Source organism: Talpa occidentalis, unplaced genomic scaffold (assembly GCF_014898055.3).
Source record: "Talpa occidentalis isolate TD23 unplaced genomic scaffold, MPIMG_talOcc4v2.1 talOcc4.9, whole genome shotgun sequence".
Taxonomy (NCBI): Eukaryota; Metazoa; Chordata; class Mammalia; order Eulipotyphla; family Talpidae; genus Talpa; species Talpa occidentalis.
The window spans coordinates 42,934,498-42,956,003 of record NW_023605305.1 but is presented as its reverse complement, the minus strand read 5'-3'; the positions used below and the strand labels follow the sequence as shown (position 1 = coordinate 42,956,003).

The 21,506-nt window shown below is 38.3% G+C and overlaps 2 protein-coding genes across 11 annotated transcripts in view; one reads left to right on the top strand and one right to left on the bottom strand.

Moving 5' to 3' along the window:
• Nucleotides 1-21,506, bottom strand: part of TTLL7 (tubulin tyrosine ligase like 7) — a 121,508-nt gene that overhangs the window by 47,679 nt on the left and 52,323 nt on the right. For all 10 annotated transcript variants that reach the window (XR_008550147.1, XR_008550146.1, XM_037498139.1 and 7 more), the window contains exons 7-10: nt 21,280-21,496; nt 16,724-16,888; nt 13,985-14,143; nt 3,939-4,033 (exon numbers count right to left, since the gene is read on the bottom strand). Coding sequence is in view for 8 of the 10 variants with exons in the window: in XM_037498139.1 (XP_037354036.1) it covers nt 3,939-4,033; nt 13,985-14,143; nt 16,724-16,888; nt 21,280-21,496 (636 nt within the window). In the remaining 2 variants the exon portion in view is untranslated. The remainder of the gene's footprint in view (nt 1-3,938; nt 4,034-13,984; nt 14,144-16,723; nt 16,889-21,279; nt 21,497-21,506) is intronic.
• LOC119235086 (60S ribosomal protein L18a-like) lies at nt 10,246-10,914 on the top strand. The gene is given in 1 exon segment (XM_037498146.2): nt 10,246-10,914. A coding segment is annotated over 1 exon segment (561 nt). The 5' UTR covers nt 10,246-10,264; the 3' UTR covers nt 10,826-10,914.

Genomic DNA, 21,506 nt, shown 5'->3' with positions numbered 1-21,506 from the left:
GATTATTCTTCACTCAGCCTTGGGAAAAAATAGGATTTGTATGCGTGAGCTTAAGTTCCTATGCCTTCCATTGTCATTAGCCTGGTAAGATCAAGATGAAGGTGCAAACCAAAGGAACAGGTACAATAAGGCCATTTGATCAACTTCTAGTGTGGAGAGGTAAAAAAAAATGCTTAAGGTAACGTGTGATCCCATCTGTTCATCAGGCAATTGCATTGAGATGATGGGGCTAAGACCCTTCACAATAAAAATTGTTCTTGGCCTCCCTGGTGGCGCAAGGGGTTAAGACGCTACCTATGAAGCTGTCCGCAGCACAAGTTTGATCCCCGGCCAGGGAGCTATCCACATGGTACAGACCTCTCCTGTCTTGCCCACTGCTCCCCTCAGCAGTGTATTTCAGTCAGTTTGCCTGTTCTGTTCCCCACTCTGTCTCTGGTGAATCCTCTCACCCTCCACACCTCTGGCTTGTACCCCGGTTCTTGTATGCATAAATAAATCTTTAAAAAATAAAATAAATAAAAAATATTCTTTTCCCTCACAACTTGAACTTATAGGAGTACTAGGAAACAGATCTCTTTCCTGATAATATTGAGATCTGAGTGACAAATAGGTTAGAAGGAATAATTTTTTAAAAAAGAAACAAACACAGGCAGATAACTGCATGTCATTCAGTTTTGTTGGAGCTGTGGGTGAATGCGGGGAATTCCGCTGGTCAAAAGGGCTTTAATATTAGGTTATTAAGTCTCAAATTCAACTTTAGTCAATGAAGAAAGAGGCGAAATTTCAAAGAAGGCAGAATCATATGTGTATTTCCTTGGCAATATGTACAGTGTTTTAGAATAAGAAGAATTAGGCAGTCAAGATGGTACAGTGTATTGAGCATGCCCCCCCCAAATTCATATACTGAAATCATAGCCCCAAATGGTGATGGAATTGGTAAGTGGAGCCAAGGGATAGTGATTAGATCATGAGGGCAGAACTCTCTTGAAAGGGATTGGTGCTTACTAAAAAAGGCTCCAGAGAGCTCCCTAACCCTTCCAAGGGGTGAAGATAAAGAAGTCTGTGACCCAGATAAGCACTCTCCTTCTACCAGTTGGTACCTAACCTCTGACCTCCAGCCTCCTGAACTGTAAGGAATAAATTTCTTTTGTTTATAAGCTATTATATGTGGTATTTTGTTAAGACAGTCCTAAAGGGCTAAAACAAATGGAATGCTTCTTCCGTCAGAAAGTTTGAAACATGAGGGTGGAACCCAAGAAAACAGGAATTACATTAAAGGGAAAAAAGCTGAATTATTTTGGAGGAGAAATAAATGCACTTTATGATTAATTAGATATTAAAAGATTGTGATTTTTAGTGATTACTTTTTTGAGAGTAACATTTTTCCAAAGATGAATATTAAATTTGGCTGAATTTCCTGTTTAAGGAAAAAGGGGTGTGCCATGCTTACGTAGTTCTTAATTTTTATTTTTTTATATTTCACTTTGTCTAGAATGACCATTTCCATATAGCATCTCATATAAAAGGAAAGAAGAGAGAGGAAGGGGAATAGAAATGAAAAGAAGAAAAATAGAAGCAAAGACAAAAACACAGGAAATCACCATAAGAATTTTTCTCTAGAGGAAAGCTGCCAAATTCTACCCTGTAGGAATTCTGCCATTCTGAAATCAGTTTAGATTTCTATAAATATGGCATAAACAAGCACCAATAATGTTTAGTACATCTCTCCCAGACCAAAATAAAATTTAACCAAAGTGAAAACAATCTCTATTACTTAGCATTTTAATCAGCAATTATTCATACAGCTGTATCCATACACTGACTTGAGTCTTGTTTACCACTTCATGGAATCCTTTCCTAACCATCGCTGTCATTCCATCCAAGGAATTTCTCTAACCATTTGCCTTGCACACTCTAGACTCCTGTAACATGAACTCATTAGTTCTATGAACATGCTGTGCTTTGTTTAAAACACTTCCCTATCTTTCTACAATTAGTCACATTTGAATGATGTTCTTATCCACCCTTTTCTATCATTCCAACTTTTATTTAATTCTCTATTTTATTTAATTATTTATTTAATATTCTAGTTCTAGATATCTCTTCCGTTTCTATTCATTTATTTTAGGATAATTAATGTATCAGTAGAATTTAATCAAAACATTCTTTGGTCAAGCAAAATAAGGGAACTGGAGAACATTTCTGAACAAGTGTATATGTCCACCTCCTTTTTTTAAAAAATGATGCCTTCAATATAAAGCCACTTTGCAACCAGGCATCTGCTAAATGCTTGAAAACATCAGAACAAGTCATTAAGAAGCACCCCACAACTCTTCTCGGACTTAAAATGACAATCAGAATAAAGAAATCATAAAATCTTTGTGCTTCAATCCAACACCAAATGTCTTTTTCAATCCAACACCCTAAGCGTTATCTGAACACTTATAATGGCAGACAACTCACTACCTGCATTAAGTAGTTCAGTTAAAACTTTTAATAAATTTCTTTTGGAGTAACCCAAAAGCTTTCTAAAACAATAAACATTTCAAAAATTTGCTATCTATGATCATGTAACCTGCAAGTAGTCTACCACCCACACCAACCAAACTTTCTTTCAAACTTTACTTCCCACTGTGTCAATGCTTTCTTTTTATTGTTACTGTTATTATTGCTATTGCCATGTGTTTATTTTTTAAACCATTTATGAAGAGATCTATAACTGGCATTCAAAGATATAAACATATTAATGTGTATAATTTAATGATCTGGGAGATAAGCAAATGTCCATGAAACCCTCCACAGCATGTCACAAACATATTTGTAACCTCCAAAATTTTTCTCACTCTTTATTATTATTTATAATAAAAACACAACATAAGATCTACCCCTCAGCAAATTTTTAAGTATATAATACAGATTTGTTACCATAAGTACTATGAAGTACAATAGAGCTCTAGGATTTACTCATCTTGCGTTAGTGAAACTTTGTATTCTTTGATATTATCTCCCTATTACCCCTTTCTCTAGCCCTAGCAATCACCATTCTTCTTCAATGAGTTTGACTACTTCAGATTCCTCATATAAGAGATATTATATAGTATTTGTTCTTCTGTGTCTGGCTTATTTCATTTAGCATAATGTTCTCCGGTTTCAGCCATGTTGTCACAAATGGCAGGATTTCCTTTTTTTAAGGCTAAAAATAGTCCATTGACCCAGCAGTCCCACTTCAGAGTATATGCTCATAGGGAGCTGAAATAAGACTCTCCCATCCTTTATTAAAAAAAAAAAAAAGATTTAATCTCAATGAGATATCTGCACTCCCAAGTTGACCACAATATTACTCACAATAGCCAAGACATAGAAGCAACATAAATAAACGGGTAAAGAGAATGTACATGTACATACAATGGAATACTATTAATGATACAAAAAAGAACAAATTCTAATCTTTGATTTCCAGTGGGAAAGTTAATCCTCACCTATAAATGCTTCTTCTTTTCTATTTACTCAGCTTATAAGATAGGAGATCTCTGGACAGAAAGGTAGAAAATCTATGTCTGAGTACTTGGTTTTGTTTTTTCACTTCCAAAAGGACCTCTTTGCTTTTGTTTCTTCTTGTAAGGCTAGAAAGATCATCTAGAACATTTCCTAAGGTACTCTTCACTTCAGTCTCATACTCTACAATAAGTAAGTATGCCACACTATAATTTAACCACACTTACTGCAAGTTCAGAGTATTACATGGAAAGAAGGAAAAGCAGTGTGCAAGAACATAGAAAAAATATTTTTTACAAATGCTAACAACCAAATGGGTTTAATGAATAAAATGAAGACATTCAAAATACGAAATACAAAACATGACAAGAAAATCCCATGTACAAATGAGGGATATGTCAAGTAGGGAGGGAAAGTTCCAGAAGATGGAGGAAAAACTTTACCTGATGTTTAGTAGCTTCAGTGCATTTAGCAGTACTCCCCTTTTTACATCATAGTCTATTTTCTGATCAGTTCCAAAGCTTGGTGCTCGATTGATCTAAAATGTACAGATAAAATAATGAGAGTAGTTAAATGTCAGAAGGTCAATAAATATTCAGTACACTTTTGGTAATCTGGCACAGAATCCCCAACCAGTGGATATTTACATGGGAGATGGCCCAGATTACCACTGCCATACCTCCACTTCTATCACCCAAAGTCAAGGAACTGAGTGTTAGTGCCACCTCCCCTCCGCTCGCCACTCTGCCTTTGCTCAGAATCTTTAGTGAGCACATTTATTTGCCCTCTTTCTGCTCTCTACAGCTTTATCCCAGGTACTGCAGTTTCTAAGTTTAGGTAAAAGTGAAAGAACAGTAATAATGACAAAAAAAAATACTGTTACCAATCTAGTAATAATTATATGTATGTATTTAGCATATGGAAACCATCAGTGCCTTTTTCTCATTACTTTATATCTTCTGGATTAATTAGCCTATCACGGTCTAAAAAAATAGTTTCTTTCCACCTGGCTCAAACAATAATTCATCAACTTTCATTTCCAAAGGCACTGACTACATTACTTATATTACTCAAAAGACACCACTAAGTGTAGTTGCAGACTAATTTCTATAAAAATCCTTAACTGGATAGGACTCACGGGAATAACATAAGACACTTATGGTTGTTCTATTTTCCAATATCACTTTCCGTATTCCATTAACATTGAAAATAAAAGTTAACTGAATATACCATGAAATTCATTATACAATATGCTACCACTTCAAGAGCTGGAATTTTTGGTTTTGTCCTTGGTTGATGTTATTGTTACGACAATGTAACTGGAATAGCAGCTGTTTAAGAAAATTGTTAATTCAGTAGGTTAGAACACTATTAAACTCAAAATTGCAAGCTTAGCTTCATGTCCACCAATTAAACCTGTACATTATCTCAAAAAATAGGCCTGCTACTAGTCATAAAGTGTACTGTTTTGTGCAAATCTATCACAAGAGACAACTGATAGCATATACTTTACAACTGACAGCTGAAAGAAACCACATCATACTTAAATGATTCAGAAATACAAATCTTACTAGAAACATGGCACAAAATTACTGCAGAAAAAACAGTGAATAGAAGCTAAACAAGCAAAAAGATCACCTATAATCAGTCCCACTTCCTAGTATATTGTTAACAATTTGATAAAGGGTATTTCAGAAATTTCCTATGCATACGTAATCATTTTATATTATGAGTACCTGCTATATGAACCATACTATTTTCTAAACCAAGTTTTTCTCCTAACATTGTATTATGAAAATCTTTCATGCCAACATTTTGATGGATGCAAGAAACCCCTTTTATTGAGAACTACTATACTGTATTTTGTTTGCTGATTTCTGGTTTAAAAGGTGATGGATATATGCCCATCCTTGTGATGTTGTCTTAGGGGAAGGCAATAGCTTGGCAAGTGCAAGAACATTGAATTATTCCAGGTAAATTTGAAAAAGGGAGTTTATTAATCTGCTACTTCAAAGCTCTAAGCATTTCCTCTTATAAGTGCAAAGAAAGGGTAATGCGAAAGTTTGTGGGAAAAAAGTTTCAACCATTCCACACTGATTCAAATATAGCAAAAATTTTTATGATACTATTCATGCTAATTCTGCCACTACATGTAGCAAAATTATAAAATAAACCACTCAAGAACTGATTAGGTGGTTCACTGAAATGTTATCTACCTTTATAGACTTTAAGTATTCCATTCCAAATGTGCAATTTGGAATTCTGCTGGATATACCCCTAATTGAAGAGGGCATGAGATTTTGATGCAACACAATCTCAGACCTGTCTCTCTTTTTATAAGAAATTGGTCTATGAAAGAAATTGGTCTATGAAAAAATTTACCCATACAAGGTAAACTGATACATGAAAAGGTAGAAATATGTTTTTCAATTTAGGTAAAAACTCAGAATTTTTTGTAAGTTTTCTGAAAAATGTTAAAAAATATAAACTAGAAGAACCACAAATGGCTGACAAAAGAAACTCTGAAAATTAGAGTTCTATCCAGCCAAAACTACATACTCTGTAGTGCTGATGACTTCTTTGGTTCTTATCTCTTACCCCAATTCTAAAACAGACAAACCCAGCAGATGCCGGTCTTAAATTTCAGCAACTTGTAAATGCAAGCAAAAATGAGAACTACAAAGCAACTGGAATTAATAGATGCTATTTAGTAACTGTCCAAATCATAGTTTTATTATGAAAGCAAGCACAATCAATTCATGCACATAGCAAAGTATCCTTACTAGATTCTGAGCTCCTAGTCTGTTTCCTCTGCCCAGTACCTTCCCCGCCCCCTAACTGCAATATCTTACCCTCAAACCCCATCCCACCTGTTACAGCTTTACTGTTCCTCTTTCTGCAAGATTTTTTTTTTTAATTCTCAAATACACACATGTACACAGAAAGAGTAATGATTCTGTTGTCTGTGGTAGTTTCCTGGTCCCTAATAATAATTATCATAAGACATTGCAATGGCAGGAAGGGCCAGAGCAGGTTCTCTATGATCTGAGTAGAAGGGGTTAAAGGAGGAGAAAGTCCTGGAGTCCTCGGTGGCTTTTGCAGGCTTTTATTGGGATTTACCAGGTACAGCAGGCAGAGGTGCTGGGGGGCCGGGAGCCTGTCTTCACTCTATCTGGGCTCTCCAGCGTTCTCTGGTGGTCTCTGCTGCTCTCATGGTTCTGCTCTTCTGTTTGTTCTCTGCTTCTGCTGGCGTCTCCGTGACGCTGCCCTTATAAGCCCAGTCTTAGCCCAAGTGAATCCCATCTACATATGCCCACACCCTACTCCAGGTGCCCGCCATCAGGCATGCATTTGGGACTTTACCCTACAGATATATATTGGAATCCCCACTAGACAAGAACAAATATTCAGTCTTATTTTTGTATTTTCATCACCTGGAACAATGACTTGCTGAAATTAATTCAAGGACACTTAAAAGCATTATCAGTTATATCCATGCTCCACCAAATTTCCATGTTTTTCCAAAAATGTTTTCTATGCTTGAAAATTTCTGCAATCTTGCCTGTACAATCATTACTATCAATTAATACAATTCACTCAAAACTATCACATTCTCAGAAGCAATTTCTATCTTATTCCACTTGATGGCGCCAAAATGTTTTTAATAAGTAGATTAGAACCACTAGGTCTCAGCTGGAAGAAACATAAAGAAGCAAAATCTAAGAGATTCTTTTAACCGTTTCAATATAATAAATGTTCATTATCCACGGCTGTTAGTTATTGTGGAGGCTTTTCAATGGTTTTGATGGATATGAAAATGAAAGAATGAATAGGAAATGAAAATATACTAATGCAAACAATAGTTTATTAAGGGCTCTGAATGATATAAAAATGATGAAAAGAATGAAGTATGAAGAAAGGGTATTTTGCACCTTTGAAAAAACACACACAGAACTCAACCATTCAGCCAACTCTGATTTACCAAGCTAGTTTGTCAGAAAAATACTTTACACTAAGATATCTATCTATAAAATCATTATTCCCTGCTATCCTTTCATTTCCACCTCATGCATATGCCTTCACCTCTTCCCCATGCCATCAAGGATAAAAAACAAGTAGTAGGAGCTTGTAAGGGCAGGAATGGGCACAGTGCAGGTTTTCTGATATCCAGCAGACCGGGTAAAGGAGGAGTCAGAGTCCTCAGTGGTTTTTTCCAGGCTTTTTATTGGGATTTACCAGGTACACAGCAGGCAGGGGTGCTGGGGGCCGGGAGGCTGGCAGGCCTCCCAGGCCCCAGCAAGTCCTCACTCTATCTGGGATCTCTGGTGGTCTCTCTGCTTCTCTCTCTTCTGTTCATTCTGCTGTTTCTGGGCTTCTCTTTCGGCTTCTACTGGCGTCCCCGTGACGCCGCCCTTAAAAAAAGCACAGTCTTAGCCCAGGTGAATCCTATCTACATCTGCCCACACCCTACCCCAGGTGCCCGCCATCGGGCATGCATTCAGGACCGCAAGGATCCATCATCTATCCCGATGGCAGGAGGGCAGAAAAGCCTGACATTTTTCCTTACCCTATAGTCCACCCCCTCAGGGTTTTCTGCCATATAATCTACATATATATACAATTTTCTTAGCAAACATAAGCAATGCAGCCACGGCCCACAAAAGCAAATACATCACAAGATAACAAAATACAACAGAACACAAATAAGTCCAGGCAGGGCACCAACCTAGTGCAAAAGACAATTATTGGTACCAGCAGATGAGCCACCAAATCTGCTGCCAAAGGCACTGCTCATACAAGAGAGGGGAATCACTCATGGCATCTACTGTAACACACCAGCTGTCAGGCTTCCTGGCCTTCTCTGGCTGTAGTCTCGGCTACAAGCCACACACAGCATCCACCCCCAGGATGCACTCGCTCTGGGATTGGCGATTCTATTCCGTTGGGGGTAATCACCAACCCTCAGGGTTTCTGTCTGCAGTCACTCCAACATTCAGCCTTCATAGCCATCAATGTGACTCACAGACCCCTGCACTCAGGCCAACCCACTGCACAAGCACATGGGTCGGGGATCCAAACTCTACATTCGGCTTGGGCTCCACCTCAAGCCACGTTCCCCACCGGTCCCCCAAGGACGGGTTCCTCAGCAACTCACCCTCACTCGACAACGAGCAGGGCATCACCCACAGGTGATTTTACGAGACTCACAGGTCTTCAGCATACTCAGGCTGCTTAACAGCCACTCAGGGCTTCCCAAACTTAGCAACTTAGCTTTAGCACCAGCTTTTGCCTTCTCAGTTGGCTTTTCTCCTCTGCCTGGCTGCTGGGCATACACAGGCTGCTTTTGGCCATTAAGGCCCACTGGCCACCCCCAGATTCCCATCTCCTGGGGTTTACAAATGAAACTGTTCCACCCCCAGGGTCCCAAAAACATATGAACCTGCAAGTTCCTCTGCCAACTCCATTAGTCCATCAGGCCTCTCCCTGCATCAGCACTGACAAGCTCCGAATCATGGTCCTCTTTTCGCCGATGATCCTGCTGCCTCAGGAGTCATTGGCTGGTCCTCTCGGGCGTCTCCTCCTCCAGCTGAGGTCTGGTCCCGCAGTTCCCGGACGGTGTCCACCTTCTAAGGCACCATGGTGCCTCCAGCGTCATCACAGTCAAACACAGTCTGTTACTCTTAGTCCCTCCAGGTCTTCGGAGGGCTCCAATACCCGTATGCATGGATCATCCTGCTGACTTATGCCAATTGTACAATTACGCCAACTGTAAGGGCAGGAAGGACCACAGTGCAGGTTTTCTGATCCCATGCAGACCAGGTGAAGGAGTCAGAGTCCTCAGTGGTTTTTTGCAGGCTTTTTATTGGGATTTACCAGGTACACAGCAGGCAGAGGTGCTGGGGGCTGGGAGGCTGGCAGTCCTCCCAGCCCCCAGCAAGTCCTCACTCTGTCTGGGCTCTCTGGTGTTCTCTCTGCTTCTCGGCTTCTCTTTTGGCTTTTACTGGCGTCCCTGTAACGCCGCCCTTAAAAAGCAGTCTCAGCCCAGGTGAATCCTATCTACATCTGCCCACACCCTATTCCAGGTGCCCGCCATCAGGCATGCATTCAGGATCTCAAGGATCCATCATCTATCCTGATGGCGGGAGGGCAGAAAAGCCTGACATTTTTCCTTACCCTACAGAGCTAAAAACAGAAAAGACTGATTGCAGATAAAATAGTAAATCTAAAGAAGAAACTGTCACATGAAAAGGCCTGCACTGGCTTCCTAGACCAAGCTCAATGAGCCTGTGTGGAGGCGTCCCCTTCACCAGCAAGAATTCATAGCAAGGTGTCTGAGAATTAAACTCAGTTCTGACACTATCTATGCAGAAAGAGCATCAGATTCTACATACTAAGGAAGGGCACTGTAGGGTAAGGTAAAAGGTATCAGGCTTTTCTGCCCTCCCGCCATCAGGATAGATGATGGATCCTTGAGGTCCTGAATGCATGCCTGATGGCGGGCACCTGGAGTAGGGTGTGGGCATAGGTAGATGGGATTCACCTGGGCTAAGACTGGGCTTTTTAAGGGTGGCGTCACAGGGATGCCAGTAGAAGCCGAAAGTGAAGCCGAGAAAGAAGCAGCAGAAGCCGAGAGAGAGAAGTAGAGAGAACACCAGAGAGCCCAGACAGAGTGAGGATTTGCTGGGGGCTGGGAGTATTGCCAGCCTCCCAGCCCCCAGCACCCCTGCCTGCCGTATACCTGGTAATTCCCATAAAAACCTGCAAAACCATGTGTGGCGGCAAGCATGGCGAGGATGCCATGAAGAGCTCGGGAACACTGCGAGAGTACAAGGTGGTGGGGCGCTGCCTGCCCACCCCCAAATGCCACACACCACCCCTCTACCGAATGAGGATCTTTGCGCCTAATCACGTTGTCACTAAGTCGTGCTTTTGGTACTTCGTGTCTTAGTTGAAGAAGATGAAGAAGTCTTCAGGAGAAATTGTCTACTGTGGGCAGATGTTCGAGAAATCCCCTCTGCGAGTGAAGAACTTTGGCATCTGGCTTCGCTATGACTCCCGCAGTGGCACCCACAATATGTACCGAGAGTACCTAGACCTGACCACCGCGGGTGCGGTCACCCAGTGCTACCGAGATATGGGTGCCCGACACCGTGCCCGGGCCCACTCCATCCAGATCATGAAGGTGGAGGAGATAGCTGCAAGCAAATGCCGCCGGCCAGCAGTCAAGCAGTTCCACAACTCGAAGATCAAGTTCCCACTGCCCCACCGGGTTCTGCGTGGCCAGCACAAACCACGCTTCACCACCAAGAGGCCCAACACCTTCTTTTAGATGCAAGGCCCTCTCCATCTTGGCTCTGCACAAATAAAGTCCTGGGAAACCCGGGTGCTCACCAAAAAAAAACAAAAAACCCTGCAAAACCACTGAAGACTCCGATTCCTCCTTTACCCGGTCAGTCTGCTGGATCATATAAAACCTGCTCAGTGGTCCTTCCTACCTTAAAGGCTCTTTCCCAAGAATGCCCTCTACTTCATATGCTGACCACAAGCTCAGGTGATCCCCTGGGCTTCTGGCCAACCAGCTACAGACTGAAGATGCTCACTACTTTCTTCTTAGACTTCAGGTGCCACTCCCAAACACATTAAGTGTGCTTCGAGCAGCTGGTTGTAAACCAGAGGACACCATCCTGAGATTCAATTCCTTTTCTAGAGGGGTTCACAGAACCCAGGAAACACATTTATGCACTTGATCATCAATTTAATATAGAGGATATAACTCACCCAGGACAGCCAGGTGGAAGAGATGCAGAGGGAACGCTCTTGGGAAAAGCACACAACTCCCATAACCTCTATGACCTAATCTCTGTGTTCACCAACCTAGAAATTCCCAAAGCCCTCCTTTTGAGATTTTATGGTGTTTTCATTACATAGGCATGACTGATTAACTCAGTGGTCTTTGTTAATTCAACTGCCAGCTCCTCTCCTCTCCCAAAGGGTGGGACTGGAAGTTCCACCCTCTAATCACAAGGTTGGTATCCTTGACAACCAGCCACCACCCTCAGGTGATTTCCTCAAGAAAACCACTCATTAGCCTAACAAAAGTCACCTTTATTACTCTCAACTCCCAATAAGTTCAAAGGCCTTTGGTGAGTTGTGAGTTACAACAGAAACAGGATGGAGAACAAATATATCTGAGAAATACTTATTTTGGTCTTCTGAATGAGTAAAATGTGTTTCCTACAAATTACAGTATTGCAGGCCCATAGGGCAGGATTAAGTGCTTTTATACACAAAGAACTGAGAAAGCAAAAGGACAAGCAAAATTCTTCACAATTATTTTAGTTCTAGGACCAAGCAGGAGCAAAATTTGAACACCTACAAGAATTGTGTTTGGTTAGGAAGATAATATACATTATTTGTCCACAGTAGGTTGAACACACTACTTCAACTCTCAAATTGGAAGTGTTCTTTCTTGAAAAACGTATTTTGAATGTCTTGATCTCACCTATCATGCATTCAATTTACTTATGCAAAAGTTGCTATTACAGACATAACTTTCAATTCTAAATTTTAAAAAAGATAATTTAAAATGAAAGTAGCTGATTCTATCTTCTACAGCAAAATGTTCCTTTTTAAAAGGTAACCAGAAATCACTTACTGTGCTAATTTATCTATTCATTCATTTATTTAAAAAAAAAAAATGCTAAGGACAGCATCTCATGACCATGGGCTATATGACCCCAAATCAGGGAGTTTAGTGAAAATTGCTAGATGGAGAATTGCTGGACCACAAAAGTTCAAAGTTCCTTTATCAATAAACTATAAACATAAATAGAACTAGAAGGAAAGGTTTTAATAAACAGAAATCCTTTTTAGTTTTCCTTTGTATTAGCTCATATTTTTTAAATGTGACCTTTTATCATCAAGGAAAAATAGTAACAACTCTGACCATAAGAGGAACTGACAACAAAACCAAAGGCTTTGTAGGAAGCCTTGTTTTCCTACAGGCTTGGTAAGAAGCCCTGGGGACATGAGGTGGTCCCACCTGAGAATTCATGCCACTGGGTTAGGTATTACTGACTAATAACCCAATTGGAATCTCTTTTTGGACATTTTGGAGGCGAGACACACTGAAGACAGGGAAGCTGTGGTCCTAAAACCCAAGCACAGGAAAGACTATCCAGAATTCTTAAGCTGAGAAAGTAGTGGAGAAAGTAAGTGGCAAATTAGCAAAAGAGATCCACACATACAGTTAAAACTCCTAGCCTAGAAAAACATTCAAGAGTTAATTGGGATAATAATATCAAATGTGTGTTTCTGTTCCAATACCAAACTCTTTTAATTATTATGGCTTTGTAGTATAGCTTGAAGTTTGGAAGTGTGATACCTCTTCTCTCCTTTGTTTTCATCAGTAGGGCTTTGGCTATTCGTGGCTTTTTGTGGTTCCATATGATTTTCATCAGTATTTGTTCTATTTCTTTGAAGAATCACTGAGATTTTTATTGGAATAGCATTGAATCTGTATATTGCTTTTGGTAGGATGGCCATTTTAATTTTTTTGATTCTTTTTTCTTTTTTTTAAAGATTTATTTATTTATGTATACAAGAGCTGGGGTACAGGCTAAAGGTATGGGGGGTGAGAAGATTCACCAGAGACAGAGTGGGGAACAGAACAGGCAGACTGACTGAAACACACTGCTGAAGGGAGCAGCGGGCGAGACAGGAGAGGTCTGCTGCACCATGTGGGTTGCTCCCTGGCTAGCCAGGGATCAAACTCTTGCGGCAGAGGCTGCAGACAGCTTCTTAGGTTGCATTTTAACCCCTTGCGCCACCAGGGAGGCCCCCAGGAGGGTCATTTTAATAATGTTAATTCTTCCAATCCATGAGCAGGGGATCAAGAAGATGTGGTATATATACACAATGGAATATTATTCAGCAATCAAAAAAGATAAACTCATGACATTTGCAGCAATGTGGATGGAACTAGAAGGAATTATGCTCAGTGAAATAAGCCAGAAGGAAAAAGAACAATATTGGATGGTTTCACTTACAGCAGGAATATAGGGGAACCAAATAAGACATCAGTGTAAAAAAATAATAACAGTACAAAACACAACAAAGCAAAATGGACAATTATAAATCAGAGACATACTGCAGGGAAGGAGGTGGGAGAGGGATCAGAGGGAGGGAGGGAGGGGCACGGGATTGAGGTGATGGTGCACGGGTGCATTGGTGAAGGAAACAAACATTGTTTAAAAATGAACAATGATGTAAATTTTTTTAAAAATAATTAAAATAAAGAATATCAAATGCATTGATCCATTCTTAGGACTGATTTGATCGCTGACTATTCTCTTCCTTCCACATGCTCTATCCAAGCCTCTTTCAGCTCAATTAATGAGACAACATGCGAAGCACACATTTAAAAAACATCTGTTTTAATACACAAGCCCAATGATAACTTCTCTTTCTTCCTAAAGAAATATCTTACCTCCAGAAGCCATGGCTTTAGTTTTCTATCCAACAAAATATCAAATCCCAGGACTTCAAAGCACACACTTTCACTTCCTGGAGGCTGACCAGGTCTACACATTCGATACGCGTGCAGGACATGAGGTTCCGCTACAATCAGAGTCTTTACCACCAGTTCCTAGGAGAATTATGAGTTATTTTAAAAAAATGTGAAGATGCATTATCTGTGTGTATCTCATTTACATATTGGAAATAAGGCCTAGACTTACAAACTGGTGTCCTGACCAAGATCATAAAGCTCTAAGGCAGCCAGACCCACGGCTGCTCTAACTTCATTTCATCCAGCACTTCCTCTGCCCAATACACTCTAACCACACTCTCTTTCTCTGGGCCCTGTACTAACTGGCCCTCTCCTGGACACACTTCTCTTAATATTCCCACATCTGGTTACATCCCAGCCTCCATTCTCACTGCATCATGCTCATAGCATAGAGCCAGCCAATCTTTCTTTGGTGGATGCTCCTTGTCTATTTTATATGCAACCCCTCTCCTAATTCCTGTAAACAGCAACTGGCATTTAGTAGCTGCTCAAAAACATTTGTGAACAGATAAGTAAAGTTGAAGTTGATAAACATGGTTTCTAATTGTTCTATAAGGATAGGATCATAGACTCTTCTCAGAAACCATGAAGTGGCTAGTGGAGGCAGGGAGAAAAAAATGCCAAGGAAGGTTAACTATTTCACAAACAACATTCAGAACCTCTACTCAGACCAAGACTGAAAGCGTTAGGAGTCAGGATCTAAGAGTGTTTCCTTGCTCAGTAATGATTTTGTATGTTTGTCTGAGATGAGAGTACTGTCAATTAAAGAACTAGCTAGTAAATATTCGATACATCACATAATACTACTAGGGTAAATTACACATGCTAATTTTTTAAATTGGTTTACCCAAGTTGAGTATAATCTGTAGGCTTTGGAAAAGAAGTCTCACTGGGTTTCACTTAAAATATATTGTCTTTTTAACCCCATCTACAGGTATAGGCAACATAGCAGAAGAGTTAAGAACTTGGCTCTAAAATCACACTTTCTGGATTTACTCCTGCCTTTGCTACTTCAGTGATATGTCAACCTCAGTTGTGCTGGTTACATCTTACATGTCACATTTTCCCCCAAACTTAAGCTGGCAAAAGTAATAATACCTGCTGCAAAAGATTTATTTTTTTTGGCATGCATCTGCTTTTTAATGTTTTCCTACGATATATTAATAAAATAGGCTTTATGTAAAACTCTTAGCACAGTGCCTAGAACACAGTAAATCTTCAATAACTGTTAGCAACTTTATGACTACCATAGTTATAGTTATTCCATCATTTCTCCAAAACTCCATTTCCATGTAATATCAAGCACAAAACATTTTCTACCTGATGGGAACAATATTCATTACATGGGAGAGAGGAAAAAAAAAAAAGACAGAAATGGAGCTGTTACTAGGAATCCAAACCAGATCACAATGGGGATAAATATCATAGATGCTCTGAGGGATTGTTCTCAAGATTATTTTCAAAAAAACAAATTCACAGTGAAAGCACTGAAGAGTAGGAGGAGAAAAGGTAAAATCTTGGCAAATAAATGTGTGCATGAACAAGACATATGGGGGTAAAAGTGATTATTAATAGACCCTGAGTTACAAATTTGAGTTTTTTCTACAGAAAAACAACATATTTTGGAGCATTTAAAGGCAAGATCACAGGTATATGTGAAAATTAGGAGTGATATAAGGAAAGAGAAATCAAATTCCACTAATATATTTGAGAAATTTCAACATATTGATTGGTTTGCAATAGGATTTGAAGATTTTTACCTAAAGTATACAGAAAGCATTTCATAAGTGATTCTTTTTAATCTTCATGCCCAGATTTTCTATTAATTTCCTATTCATTCCTGATAAGCACACATCTTTGCTGCATAGTAAGTAGGTACTGAATGTTAGTTTTCATAATGGACAATAGCAATTTAGAAAATTACCTCCAAAACAGAGGTCACTGAAAAGTAATCTTAAGTCAATTTCATGAAATTTCCAAACTATGAAAATAAGATAAAAACTTACTGCAACATTGCCTACTCCACCTACTTATTCTCTTTTTATAATATCCTTGGGTTTACCTTAAATAGCTACCTTTATAAGTATGCAATTCTTTTTTTTAATATTTATTTATTTATGCATAGATGAACTGGAGTGGAGGCCAAAGGTTCAGGTCATGAGAAGATTCACCAGAGATACAGTGGGGTGCAGAACTGGCAGATTTACTGAAATACACTGCTGAGGGAAGCAGCGGGCAAGACAGGAGAGGTCTGCTGCACCATGTGGGTTAGCTCCCTGGCTGGGATTGAATTCAGGCCATAGAAGTGATAGCGCTGAAACTTAACCTCTAGGTCACCAGGGAGGACCTTCAATATGTTTTTTTAATCCTAAATCCCCATGAGTCTTTCGCAAAAAAAACATATGTGTCAACTTGGACTACTTATTACTATTCTCATGCCACTATGACTTGACATAAGCTTTCGCCTAGAATTACCCCTCTCCACTTCTAAGCAGTTAGAATCCCACTTCAAGCAGAATGAATCCATCACAAGTTCCATGTCCTTCATGAAAACACTACTAACCTACCCAATCTAAAGTAAACTGTTTAAAATATTTGACAACCCTTTGAATTAATCTCCGGAAAGACAATTATAATTGTGGAAAAGTAAAATCTTACTGAAATATCACTCCAAAACTTAGCAACATCATGCTCATTTGCTTGCAGAAATTCTGTAAACCATTTGATGGAACGTTTGCTGCCTTTGTTTTCAGTTTCATCCCTTTCAAAATGCTCGTTGTGCTTGTTCACAGAGTAGTTTGTTAGATGCATGTATAACTGGGTCTGTAACAAGTGAGATCCAAAGTTGTTACCACCTATGACTATTGAACTATGAGGTTTCACAGAAAAGAAAGCACCCAAAGACAAAAGACAATATTCAAGTTTAAAATAACAGACCGGCAATTTCAAAATTATTTAGATTCCAAATAAAATAGAATGTACATTTCCCTTAAAAAGACTGAGAATGCAGTTATCTACAGAATTATTTATTATTCAAAATACACTTACCATAAAAAAGACTAAAATAATGAAAGCAAATAAATGAAAATCTAAAACTACATATTTCTAAATAAAAAAAAATGCTCTAAGTTTATTTTTGTTAGTTTGATTGTTTTTTAGTGTTTCTGATTATCTACATTTTTCATCCCAATTTGTTTTGGCAAAGGAATTTTCTGAGATAGCATTCCATGTCTTTTCATAGAAAAATAAAAAGTGAAAGCTCAAGTAAGAAACATAAATCAAGAGGCAGGACTACCAAACATAACCTTTGCCCTCTCCAACATGGACTGGGAAGCCACACAAACTCCCATACAAGACAGAGAGTGCTTGAGAGTCAGCAGACAGACGCATCATGGCACGCTGTGCAGATGTCCAAATGGCTCACGGGTTCAGTGCTCCACGTTGGGCCTATTAGGTCATAAGTCTCTTTATTTTCTTATGTTTGTTGATACTGCTTCCCCCAAATAAACTTGAAGAAGAATCCGAAATTTAAAACTTCTTATAGTTGTCAATTATGGCTCCATATCAATCTAGCAAAAACAATCATCTGGTCTATAGCCTACTATCAGAATCTTTCTATTAGAAATTACATTGATGCATCACGATGAACATATATTTTATGTGCATGGTTATTATTTTGCTAATAACAAAGTATCTTTACATGCTATTTTACTTTCACTGCAGTTACTTAGGTCTCACAGTACTGAAATCTCTGAAGTAATAGAATTGATCATTTTAGTTACTTGCTTTTTAATAATCCATGAGCCCACCACTAATCAAGAATTCATTTTTTTACTCATTAAATATTTAAGGAGTATCAACTATCAGCAGAATTCTGCGCTGGGAACTGGGGATACAAATACAAACAAGACAGACATACTCCCTACCTTCATAAGACTTAGAAAAAGCTTTAAATGAGGTGATGTTTAAAAGAAAGTGCATGAAATTTATGCTTGTCTAATTTTAACTGCTTGATTTAAAGAAGAAAGAAATTAATCAAAGAATAACATCCCCTAGATTCCCAAATACAAGTCTTTTTAATGTTAAAAAAAAAAACCTAGAAAATAATTATTTGAGGAACTCTCCATCTGGCAAGAATTTCTTAAAATAATAATAGAAATAAAAACACTAGCTATGTTAGTGAAGAAGTAAATAAATGGAACTTTGTCTTTAAAAAAAAAAATTAACTTTGTAAGTAGGATTGGAAATTCCACAGTTTCACATCCACCTTGACAAAAATTCCCTTCTAAACAGATCACTGCCAGTTGGCTGCTTGCCATAAGGAAAAGTGAAGGCAGATATGAAACATAAAGCAACCTGCAAAGGATAAAAAGGATATATACATTCTCCGCCCTATTTTCAGCAAATAGGCTCAATATAAAGTATTTGCAAGACTTTTGAAGAATTGGTCAACCAATACATGTAGCAAAAAAAAAATGTCTATAACATTTTGATATCTAAAATTCTCTTTTGCTCCCCTTAAAGCTCATTATTAATTATTAATTATTACTATATATAATAATAATTATAGATAAAAATTAATTATTATAAGTAAAATTAATTATTAATTATTAATTTAAAATGAGTTAATTGCAAAATACATGTTTGCTATTTTAAAAATGGGAAACAGGAGGAAGGAAAAAAAACACAAGAGTCTGTAATCCAAAACAACCAATTATAGCATTTTGGTTTATTTATTCCAGCCTTGTTTTCTTAAACTTACCTTTTACATAATTGTGGTCTCAGTTTAGATAAAACTTTGTGTTTCACTTTTTTTCATACATTTTTCTAGGAATTTGATCATGAAATTTTAGAGATTTGAGGAACATTGATACTTATACAGGAAAAAAATTTAAGAGATTATGTAATTCAAGAGCAGTTGGCAAAGTGAAACCTAGAGACCACTTTCCAAACTCCCAATCTCTCCTTGTGATTGCCTAAGTGATTGCTTAAATGTACTGAAGCAAATTACATACACATAACTTAAGATACTAGATCAAATTACTTTTTCACCTAAATAAGTTTCTTGCCCACTCCAATTATTTTAATTATAACCTATGAGCTGACAAGTCCCAAATTATGCCTGTAGCTCAGAGCTCTGAATTCAACCTATACTGCATATCCAAATGTCAATGGTATCAGATTCAGAGGCCACACAGACATGTCAAACCAAACACATCAGCTGTCTGAAAAACCTTTAATAGCTCCTGCATTCCCCATCATAGTGAATAACACCCCGTCCATTCAAAGGCCTGTGCCAAAAAATTTGACTTTTATATTTAATCTCTCTCCCTAGCTCTTACTCTACAAATCCAACTTGTTGGTTTGTGATGATATTGTTATCCATGATTATCTTAAGCATATCTTAAATATATCTTCTTACTCTTAGTCCAGCCCTAATGCCATTACATCAGATTAAGTTATCCTTCCTCTCACATGTGCTCAGACTATATAATACAGCCACTGGCCTCCCTTACTCAGTGGTTCCCATCCATAGTCACTCCCATCTCACACTGTCCACACTACAGAAAAGGTGACTTATTTAATACACAGAACTCATTTCTTCTTTCCTTTATTTAAAACTTTTCAATGTTTCCCTCCTTCTTGGGTTAAATTTCAGACTTGATTTATAAAACCCTGAAAGACATGGCTTCTCAAATTCTCCATCCTCACCTCTGAACACCCACCCATTTCTAGTCTGCGCTGAACTTGTCTGCCAGTTCCACACAGAGCTTGCTCCTCATACCTCCAGGCTCTTCTTCTGTCTGAAGCTCCACCCTACCCCAATCCACACCATCCCCAACCTGGCTAACTCCTCATTATTCAGATTTCACCTTACAAACTCCCTCTCTCTAACCTTTATCTCCAAGTGGGATAGATTCCCCTGCTATGCACTGCCATAGCACCCTCAGTTTCCATCACACTTACCATAGAGTATTATAATTGCTTATTTTATTTTCTGCCTCCCCACTAGACTGTTGCTTCTGTCAGGTCAAGTACTGTATCTGTCTTGGGTCACTGTTTTTTCCAAAACCAGCACAATGCCTAGAACGCAGTAGAGTTCAAATATTACTTGGTGATTGAATAGATCCACACCAAATGATTCTTTCTTTTATCTTCCTTTCCTGCAAAAACTTTTCACAGTTCCCTTACTCTTCCTTTGCCAGGTTTAAAATATTTTCAGTTATTGAAGATAGCAAATTTATGATTAGTCATTATTTAATTCTGAAAATATAACTTTTAATGAGGTTAATTATGCACATATAGGTAGGATTTTGACAAAATGGGAAATAATTTTCACTATGATTAATAGATCCCAAAATAGGGTTAAAGGTTAACTAAAATTTCAAGTATGGATGATAAATTAGTTTGTCTTTCGTAAACTATAAATTATACTTTATGACTTTCACAATAGTTTCACTTTCATGAACTAAAAATTACAGTTTTGGTTTTCATAATCACTTGATTATGTGACATAATATGTCACAATTATACAAAGGAAATCTTAATGAAAAAATATCTACAAAAAGCTCCATGTGATAGACTTAAAATATACACTGGAACTGTCAATTATGTATTTATTTCACATCTTTATACTACTACTCCTCTTTTGTTCCAGAAAAAATTAATAACTCTACTTCCTCTAACTGGCTTTTCCTGTTTCATATACTTTCTCCCACATTTTAGATGTTTAAGCTTTACCTGAGAAATACAAATAGCAAGAAGATATTCAAATACTGACTCCTCCACGAGGATCTAAACACAACTATCCCCGCACTCAACTCCACAGCACTTGACCGGTAACTTTTTAGTGGCATGTTATCTGTGACTTATATTTCTATATAGGTCATTTCTATACATAACCACCGCATACAAATATACTCTGACATCCACTTCCATAGAGGGACACTGCATGTACATGTTGTGTGCTCTGAAATCCAGTCTGGTGCTTACAGCACCAGAGGTGATTTCTTGATTACCATTCCCAAAGCAGATACCATTTTTTTCTTTCTAATTTTCACAAAGTTGTCTAGAAGCAATCTTGTTTATACAAGTCTTGTATAAAAACCTGAAAGGAGGGACTGTGATATAATCTTTATATAAATAATGGGTGCTTTAAAAAGTAGGTTTTGAACAAATTAATAAAATCATAGATTCTGTCTGGTGTCACTTACCAAATTGGACTCATTAGGTGGAATATACTTCTCAGTTCCCATTCGCACAAGTCCATCATGGTAGAGAAATATTTTTAGTGGATCACACGATGTTACCAATATATAAATTCGTAAATCAAATTTGTAACCTTCCATTAGGAAAGGCTTTTCAATATATTCTTGAACAATCAAATGATCCTGAGATGGAAGTTTGTCACCATTTCTTATCAAAGAAATCCTAAGTTTAA